Source organism: Calliphora vicina, chromosome 2, assembly GCF_958450345.1.
Source record: "Calliphora vicina chromosome 2, idCalVici1.1, whole genome shotgun sequence".
NCBI classification, from domain to species: Eukaryota; Metazoa; Arthropoda; class Insecta; order Diptera; family Calliphoridae; genus Calliphora; species Calliphora vicina.
Genome location: NC_088781.1, coordinates 39,989,797 through 40,000,351, shown reverse-complemented (window position 1 = coordinate 40,000,351; position 10,555 = coordinate 39,989,797). Strand labels below are relative to the sequence as shown.

General features: G+C 30.5%; 1 protein-coding gene across 1 annotated transcript; it reads right to left on the bottom strand.

Annotated features, from left to right (window-relative positions):
* Positions 1 to 934: 934 nt before the first annotated feature.
* Positions 935 to 9,721, bottom strand: LOC135951747 (pancreatic lipase-related protein 2). The gene is made up of 3 exons (XM_065501447.1): positions 9,570 to 9,721; positions 9,133 to 9,418; positions 935 to 2,104 (listed from the first exon to the last, which is right to left on the bottom strand). The coding sequence occupies exons 1-3, from the start codon at positions 9,646 to 9,648 to the stop codon at positions 1,189 to 1,191; spliced, it is 1,281 nt and encodes a 426-aa protein (XP_065357519.1). The 5' UTR covers positions 9,649 to 9,721; the 3' UTR covers positions 935 to 1,188.
* Positions 9,722 to 10,555: the final 834 nt, after the last annotated feature.

The window sequence follows — 10,555 nt, the reverse complement described above, 5'->3', positions numbered from 1 at the left end:
GTGGACAATTCCTTTTACCTGAACCACGTTTTATATCAACGGACAAGTTCTCCCTGTACTGTTTAATAACATTAGAAACAGTTTGATAGCAGACATTTGATTGTTTGGCCAACTTTTTGTAGGGACAAGTTGGGTTTTGTTGAAAATATTTAATAATTTTAGTACGCACTTTTTTCTGGTCACTCATTTTAATCAGATTAACAACAAATGAACATTATTGACATTAAACATAATAACTGACATGCTTTACAAAGGTAACTTGATCAAAAAAAATCAAATAATACTTGGGTTAAAAGTTTTAATGAAGAACGTGTGTTAAGAATTTTACGATCTCAGTCAATATAAGGAAAAAAACAAGGACAACCTCGATTTTTAACCTATTTTTGATCTATGTGGATTATTAAGTCATTAATATAGACAATTTGGATATTAATGATAGATATTTCAAAAACCTACAATGGGTCAAAATCGGGAGAAAAAACTATTTTTTTTCATCAAAAAATTTTTTTTCATAAAATTTGTTTCACTAATAAATTTCCTGATTCCAAAATTTTTTTTCCCATATAATTTTTTCATAATAAATTATTTTTTTTTTTTCAAATTTTGTTTATCTAAAAATATTTTATATTTTTATTTTAAAGTATAATTTAGTGAAGGGTATATAAGATTCGGCATAGCCGAATATAGCTCTCTTACTTGTTTACCTATATCTGGATTACTAAGTCATTAACATAGTCAATATGAACATCTAAAGATATAAATTTTCATCGACGTATGTATATAACGCCATAGAAATTCAGACCGACAATGGGTCAAATCGAGAAATATTTAACCCACATTTTTTCATCAACATTGTTTTTCCACAAATTTTTTTTTTTTCATCGAAATTATTTTTCTGAACGTTGATAAATTTGTAGATAAGTATTTAAAAAAATTAGAGATCTGACATAAATTAAATTTTATTAAATAAATAATTTTATACTTAATACAATTAATACATATTTTTAGCTTGATTTAAAGGCAGATAATTAGGTTGAAGTACTATAATCAGGCTGAGTCCAATCTCCATAAATTTGTATGTTTTTTTAATAAACGGCTCATTTTAATACAAATTCCAATTATGATCCAGACAAAGTTATAGCTCCCTTGGTTTCTCTTCGTTTATTAGAATAAAGTAGTGATGAATTCTCATTCCAAATGTATATAATTATCCTCTGGCACTTCTTCAATTGTCTCTAAAACTTTCCGCTTGCCCATAGCATACGGTGGCTGATCATTTGTCTTCAAATAAAATGTTCCCTGCTTGGGCGTAGACGGCTCACCGCCCATTTTAAATTCCTCACCCTTTTCAGACATAATCCAAATATTTTCCGATTGACGTTCACAACGTGTACCCCAAAAACTCTCTTTACTTGTAATGGATTCGGCAAAGTAATTGTGGGCCCTTGAATGGGAACAACCATAAAAGTAACATTTCTTTTGATCCCTGCCAAAGTTGGGATAAAAAGTGGCATGACCTACAGGCTCTTGAAAACCTAAACTACTGCTGGTTTGTACAGATTCCACATAATCGGCATCTGAAGCATCCAAGCGATACTCATTACTACGATTGCGAAATTTGGGACCGGCTGGATCTAGGGCAAAAATGGTATTAAAACGAAATGGCAGCACCTGTTTGCCAGCACTGCCCGCAATCTGGGCGCCCAAAGAATGTCCTATCAGATAAACATCACCAAAATACAGATTCGCTTTCAAGTGCAGGAAACGCACAAATTCTGCCAAAAGAAAACCTAAATCATCGATTAAATCCACCACACCAAAATAGTTGACATTCGATGATATAACACTCCAGTCAACCACAATGACATTGTAGTCTATTGTGGAATTTCTGTCAGCATCATTCTCCACAAATGTATTGCCCTCTTCTTGCTTGAACTCCTCGGGCCCAGCTGTTGGCGGTGGCATGGTGTCATTGCTTTCAACAGATTCAGTTTTATTTTCGTTTGTATTATTAATAGAGATTTTTGTGAGATTCATGTAAGCATTTTTTACAGCACGATTAAATGTCCCCTTACTTTGACTCATCCAGCCGTGTATGATGATTCTGCAAAAAACATAAGAGAATGAAAGACCATGAAGAAAAGAGTGACAAAAAGTAACGTGTTTAATTTAGATTTGTAAGTATTATTGTTTATTTTCTCTTATTAAATCTCAAATAAGACGGAAGTACTCATAATATTGTTGTAGCACTTTTCAAAATTAATTGTTTGTATGACAGTATCATTAATCTTGAGGTTGTAAATTAAATACACTTGAATGAAATAAATCTGTTTATTATTTATACCCAATTGGAAATTTTTTTAAAAAAAAAAAACACTTTCTCAAAGTTAAATGACGCCATTACCTATAATAATGACTTATTTATTATGTGATATACATTAAGAGACAATACAATGGAAACTTTTTTAAAACTATTGCATATTCCGCAATTTCTGTTTTCAAAATCATGACATTTTACCAAATATATTTGGAGGATATCCAAAGGAAAAAGCCTATGAATCCGAAATTTTAGGTAACTAATCTGGCGCTACGAACAAAGTCCCCAAACCACAAATGAATTAAAACCCCAAAATTGGGGGCTTAATTATTATGAATTAAAACCCAAAAGTTCTAAATGAAATAAATCCCCAACCAAAGGAACTAAACCCCCAACCAAAATGAAAAAGAAAATGTCTTCGCATACTAAAACCTTTTTGAATTGCTGGCCTTTCGCCGGGTGCAAAGTTTTTCTCCTCTGGGGTGTATCAAAAACCGGATTCGCCCAGAATTCGCAATGCAAAACAACTTTTCTGAGCGAAGCCGGTGTTTGATATACCCCAGAGGAGAAAACCTTTGCGCCCGGCCAAAAGCCGGCAATGCAAAAAAACTTTTCTGAGCGAAGCCGATTTTTTATACACCCCAGAGGAGAAAACCTTTGCGCCCGGCTGAAGGCCTGCAATGCAAAATAACTGCTCTGAGAGAAGCCAATTTTTGATACACCCAGAGTAATTTCCTTATGAATTAAATCCCCAATTTTATAATTATAATAAATCCCCAAAAAAATAAACTATGTCCCTAAATTTCGTTGTTGGTTTTTTCTATATAAAATTTTGGGGCCTCAATTCATTTGCGGTTTGGGGACTTTGTTCATTGGGCACTTAGTTCGTAGCGCCAACTAATCTTTCACCTATTAAAGTAATGGCCATTTAAAAACATGAGTTTTTTCATTAATTTGATATCTGTACTAACAGTTTCTAACTTACAGATTAAATTGAAAATGATAACAATGGAAACTTTTAATTTTCTACAAGACTAAAACCAAAATAATATTTAATAAAACGATATATTTTACCGTTATTTCAATATTTATTTTATTTTTATAATTTCTTTCGCACAATACGTTTTTTAAATAGTTAGTAAAATTGGCTAAAGTCAAGATTTGCGAAAATTTAAAAACCAAAATAATAAACGATTTTAATGCTGGATTGAAGCAGAAAACTATCAGTGATAAATATTCAATTAATAAATCTGCAGTTTCAAAAATTATATAAAAAAATTGTAAAAACTCAACATTTGTGAGGTAGATCTCTACTACTCCAGGATAAGATAATTTTATAACAAGTAAGATATTTAGTATATTCGGCTGTGCCGATTCTTATATACCCTTCAACAAATTATACTTTAAAATATAAATTTTTAATATTATTAGGATTATTATAGATCTATATATCAAATAAAGAAAGAAGTGTTTAAAAATCATGACTGAGTCCAAAGTTACATGCATTTGAATATAAAAAAATTAAAAAAGGCGATTTTTCGCAATTTTTTGGGAAAAAAGTACTTTTATTTTTTTTAAGTTATCTAAAAATTTTCTAAGAGGATGTATAAAGAATTTGTACTTTTTGAAAAGCTAACTTTACGCCAAATATTTTAAATGAAAAAAACATTTATAATTTTTGATACCGACGGGATCAGGTCCATTCAAAAAATGCCTATTTTTTATGTAAAATTCAACTTTAGGGCAAAAATTCTCAAATCGCTACTCGATATCAAAATATAGTAACCTATTTTAGATGGCCCAATAAGTTCTTAATTATCTTGTAAAGGGTTCCGATAACCCCGCCCCCATTATGGATATTATAGCCAAAAAACGAAAAAATTCCATTTTTGGGATTTTTCAAGATTTTTTGGGGAATTGCGGGATACTTGATAACAAATTTCAAAATTTGTTTCTTATTTTTCCATTTTAAATAGAAAAATCTACATAACTGTGAAATTTCTTTAAAAAATATTCATAAATAAAAATTTTATTTCAATTTGAAAAATTTTTATCTATGCAAAATTCAATAAAAAGCATTTTTTGTCATATTTTTCAAAAAAGTATTCCATGAATTTTTTAATTGTCAAAAGCTATATACATTTTTGAAAAGTAGACAAAATCCTCTATCCATTGATATATAACATGTCTACCTTATGTTTTTTACGTGTCAAATTAATTAGGGAAAACTAAACAACTCGCTGATAATTTACCTACAGATCTATTGTTAATCCTATAAAATAAAAATGGATAAAATCGGAGAATAATTGGAACCGCGGTCACCAAAAAACTGGTGTAGGGTGGGTAAAAATGTTGAAAATTTAATTTTCAAATGCGAATATCTCCTAAGCTATAAGAGATAATTGATAGCTACGACGAGGTTTTATGTAGTGCTCGACGAGGAAATTCTGTATGTGTAATTTTTTTAAATCGGAACACAAACGAAGAAATAGGATCATTTTAAATATTGAACATACCCGAGGTGTCCTACTTTGGGAATCCCTGGTCCCGCTCCTGATGGGGTCATGAGGTGCAAATTCAAAACTTAAACTCGACTACACTTCCTCTTTGCGCATGTCGGCGTAATGGTTTAGAAGTTACAGATTTATTTCCCTCTTTTTTTATTCTCATACCACTGTGCGTCGTTGCAAAGGACTTTGAAATATATATCATTAGATATCCATCACTTAGTAATCCAGATATAAATCTATGCCAAGATCAAGGTTGTCCTAATATTTTCATTATATCTCAGCCATTTGTAGGCCGATTTTCTCTATTTTAAATAGCAACCGAACCGGTCTATAGCGGATATATTGATTTATAAATCATGTATTTAAGGTTTTTTGGGGGCTACGGAAAGTTGGTTTTTTTTATCATACAGACAGTAGGACGGACAGACTCTCTATAATGATCCAGAGATCGGTTATCCGATTAACGATTGAATACCCTAGTAATTAGTATAGAGTCATTGTATTAGCATTACTTGGTAATGAAAGTTTTTACTGGTTATATTTTCAATAGTACTGACACTCTAACATTTATGACTAATTCTTTTTCTAATTTCCAACAGAGAATTAATTAAATTTTATTACCTCACTTAACTTCTTAACAGATTTACAACAAAATCCCCCGCTAATAAAAAAAAATTCCTTTTGAAATTATAAATTTTATGAATTCGGTAGCTTGACTATCCCCTAATTCTCTTATCTGTTTACATGTAATTGCAATTTTATTTCAATAGCTGATAACAAAATCATTTAAAATACTTCCTTTACCTTTAAAAGAATTGCCAATGTCTACATATACATAGCAATGTAGAAAAACTATTTATTTATTCATTCATTAATTTTTCGAAGGTAAGTTTATTTGTTTATAATGTTACACCCCAGAATTCTTATCAATACTGTTTTATATTTTTTTATAAATTTCTTATCGTTAACATCAGTTTTTTTTACATTTTCAAGTACCTATACTTAATTGTATATGTCAATAGAAAAATGACTAAGTTCATTACAAACATGGGTTTTCATAAATACAACTAAGTATTTATAGCTACATTTATTATTTAAATCAATAAGCTATTTATTCTAATAATAATCATAAAAAGTACTTGTACTTGTAAATATATGAGGAGTTGCAGAACATAAGGTACTTTTTTGAAAATTTAAAAATTTTTGGAAATTTATTTTTTCTAGAAGATTTCAACCCAAATATTATAAAAATACCAAAAAATCAATTTGTAAAAAAATTCGAAAAAGCACCTTTTGTTCTGCGGCTCCTCATATACATAAGTAAATAAATAGTATTGATAAATAAGTATATCCGAAGAAAGTACCCTCGTATAAAATCAATCAGAGTGGTAATTTCGTATAGAGAATATATATTGTGGATCTTATTAGGGTGGCACTTTTTTACACTTTATCGATTTTCGATTCCTCCAAGTATTATTTCCGCAATCTAAAAACCAAATGCTGAATACTTAAACAAAATCGGATAACGTTTAGAGGTTTCACATTTCATTTAAAGTTTCCAGTAAGGATATCCAACCGTATCTACGTCTAATTGTTTTCCGAAAATCCCCATATAATATTACGACCCACATTTATATATAAATTTTAGGAAATTTTCAAAATCGCAAAAACTAGCTTTCATAAGTTCAGAAATAACGGATGATAATGGAACTAAAATCGCTTAAATATGTCAGATTTTATGTCCGTATGTATGTTGAAATCAACTTTCCGTAGCCCCCATATTACTTACATACATACATGATTCACACATAAAAATATCAGCTTAGACCCGGTTCGGCTGCCATTTAAAATCTAAAAATCAACTTTGGAAAAATAAAATTTTGTTTACCTAAAAATATTTGAATTTTTTATTTAGAAGTATAATTTGGTGAAGGGTATATAAGATTCGGCACAGCCGAATATAGTTCTCTTACTTGTTTAGCAGGTACCGTGAAATAACTCCCAAATGAAATAACTCCCCACGAAAAGGTGAAATAACACCCAACGAATTTTTTATACAACTTAGGACTTATTTCATTATGAAACAACTCCCAACGCATAGGGAGTTATTTCATAATTTTTTGTTGGGAGTTATTTCATTTTATTTTGGGAATTAGGAGTTATTTCACTGTATTGGGAGTTATTTCGTTTTTGTTAGGTTCTACTTTGCAAAAGCAGAACCCATAAATAACTGGCTTCACTCAGAAAAGTTTTTTGCATTGGCGGACTTCGGCCGGGCGCTAAGGTTTTCTCTTCTGGGGTGTATCAAAAACCGGCTTCGCTCAGAAAAGATTATTTTTACATCGTCGGCCTTTGTCAGGTTGCAACGATTTCTTAATCTGGTGCGAAATGAAAATCGGCTTTCTGAAATATTATAAAACTTTTATGCAATGAAAGAAATCTTTCCTGAGTGAAGCCAGATTCTGATACACCCCGGAGGAGAAAACCTTAGCGCCCGGCCAAAGGCCGGCAATGCAAAAAACTTTTCAGAGCGAAGCCAGTTTTTGATATACACCAGAGGAGAAAACCTTAGCGTCCGGCCGAAGGCCGTCAATGCAAACAACTTTTCTGAGCGAAGCCAGTTTTTGATACACCCCAGAGGAGAAAACCTTAGCGAAGTCAGTTTTTGACACATCCCAGAGGAGTAAAACTTTGCGCTACGCCATAGGCCCGCAATGCAAAAAATAAATTGCTTCGGATTGGGAATTATTTCATTTCTATTGGGATTTATTTCATTGGGAGTTATTTCGCTTTTTAGGGAGTAGTATTTTTAAAATTATGAAACCGCCGATTATTGGGAGTAATTTCATTTTACCTTTTGGTAGTTATTTCATTTTTCAAGTTTGAGAATTATTTCATTTTTGAAGGGAATTATTTCATAGGGAGTTATTTCATTTGGGAGCTATTTCACGGTACCGTTTAGCATGATATTGTTTTAAAATTGTAATAATTAATCAATCCATTAACTCCTATACACATGTCCTCCCGGAATTGCTTAGAAATCATATTATTTTAATCATAAAAAATGGAGGGATATACATATACGATTTTATTTACTTCTTCTTAGTTTATCTGTTTTAGTTCTAAGCCATCCTATTTCATCACATTCTCACAATCTCTGATCTTTATTTTACTAACATCTACAAAGGTCAGTGTCTCTTTGTTTAATCTGGCTAAAGTATCTAATTTTTTTTTTTTTTAAAACAAACAAAAACTGCGAAGCGTTTTGCTTGTCTGCAAATACACCCAGAGTCTCTGACGGGAATCGAACCCGCAACCCTCAGATTAATAGTCCAGCACACTATCGACTGGTCTAAATAAAATATGAATTGTAATATGTATGTACAAAATAATTACATTTAACAGTTGTGCAAATATTCATCGTATTAAGAACGTAATAAAATTCTTATGAGTATTAAATATTAGAACCATTATTATTGGTGTTTGTCTAAGCTATGATATTTTTTCAAGTAATGTTTGAGTGTCTATAATTCAAATTCGTTCTATAGCGAATTATAATAAATTTCGGTAAATTTATCCATAATAATTAAATTGAGAATTGAGCACATTAAAACTGATTTCATTGGGCCATAATATGAATACTTGGGGTTATATTATGATTGCTTTAGGTAATAATATCTCTACTTCAGAACATATAATGATCATGTATGACAATAACATTACGACTAAGTATATTTGATCATAATATGATATTTTATAATACAAATAATGAACATAGTATATTTGGACTAGAATCTTAAATCTTATCATAATATTTTGCTCTCAGATTATGTTTACCACAACCATATTTTTTCTCTGCGTGTAGTGTCCATTGAATTATCATTTACTGTATACATTTACTAATCAAAGAAAAGTCCGGAAATCATAGGGTAATATTTATTACCAACATAAATAGCAATAACTGATTTCTAATTTGAAAATTCTAGCTAAATTCGTTCAAACTTGTCATAATTCAATAAGAAGTCGTATTGGTATAACATTCTGAATATTAAATTTTTCAATAGATAAAGAATTTTAACAAAATTAGTTCAATTACGGAAGTAAATGGCCAATAAAATGACTCAGAAATCATTTTTTCATACCCTCTCCATTAAATTATTGCATATAAGCCGTCACATCAAAAGAAATTAACTGATAAACAAATTCTTGATAAAAATATGTACATATGTTTTGTTTATATTTAATTCTTCTTGCTTAAAACATTTTGCAACTCCAACAATTTGTTAGTCACTCTAAAACACTTACCTGGTGGGATGATCGGCATTAAAGCCGGAAAGCATGACACTATCTTCATCGTCGGTACGTAACTCCCGACCGCATTCGGGAAAATCACGTTTATACAAATAGAATTGCATTTTCACGCGATCAGCACTCGTGAAGGGTACCCAATGTTTGAAAAACTTCTTCATAAACGACATGTCAAAGTGACGTTTAAAGAAACTGGGTTTTGCATAGGCCAGCGTATGAACACAGCTGTCATCAATGCCATTTTTCTGCAAAGACTCAGAGGGAGCACACGATACAAGAGTGACTGAAGAAGAGAGGCAAAATTAATTTTAAATTTCAAATATTAATAACAAGTATTTAACAAAATGCTTTAATTTGTTAAATTAACATATTTATGCCAAAATTAGTTTAATAACAAAAATGCGTTAAACAGGTGACGTAGTAGGTATATTTACCATGAATGAAAATTAATTCCAACAGCAAGAAAATGAAAGTTAATTGAACTAAACTTTGCTTTAAAGTGGTTGTAAACATTTTAGAGCACTTTTACGGAATAAATTTTAAATGCAATTTTATTTTAATTAATAATTTGTAATCGACACTATATTTGTTTAATTAGTCAAATTTTAAATTTTCGTGTTTCGTGTTTTTTTTAATACAATAACAAAATAAAAACAATGACCAATTTAGCGCGCCAGCTGATATTTTCGTAGATTTAGAAAAACGAAATTATTTTATTTACAAAATTAAACAATAAAGAGCTGACCTGCTCAATGGCGAGTTTATGAAACAACTGAATTGTTTATTTTGATTTTATTATTTTATTCAGTGGATGGATGTGGTGGTTCAACAAAACAATACGAATGAAATGTTAGTGGTCCCCAACAACAATAACAACAAAACTATAGTATATATAAATACCAACAACAACGACTACAAACAAACAACATACCGATCGTCAAACAATAATAAAACAACAAGATCAGTTTTAAAACTCAACCCGTATCTGTTTCATACTCTTTTTTCACTCTCATTAATTCCCATATTAATATATTTTACAATTTAAATTTTAAAATATCATCATCAATGTAATTTGTGGATGCTTGTGCTTGATCTTCTCTACAGATCTAGATTCTCTCCCTGTCTTTCTATTAATTTTTTCCCAGCAGGCCTCAATTAGCGTTGTCTGTTACTCACAAAAAAGAGTTGACGAGACAAATAATGGATCTAATTTTTAATACTCATAAGAAGTTTATTACGTTCTTACTGCGATGACTATTTGCACAACTGTTGAATGTAATTATTTTGTAAATATACAATACAATTCATATCTTATTTAGAGATTTATTAGATACTTTAGCGAGAATACACATAGAGACACTGACCTTTGTAGATGTTAGTAAAAGAAAGATCATAGATTGTGAGAACGTGATGGAATAGG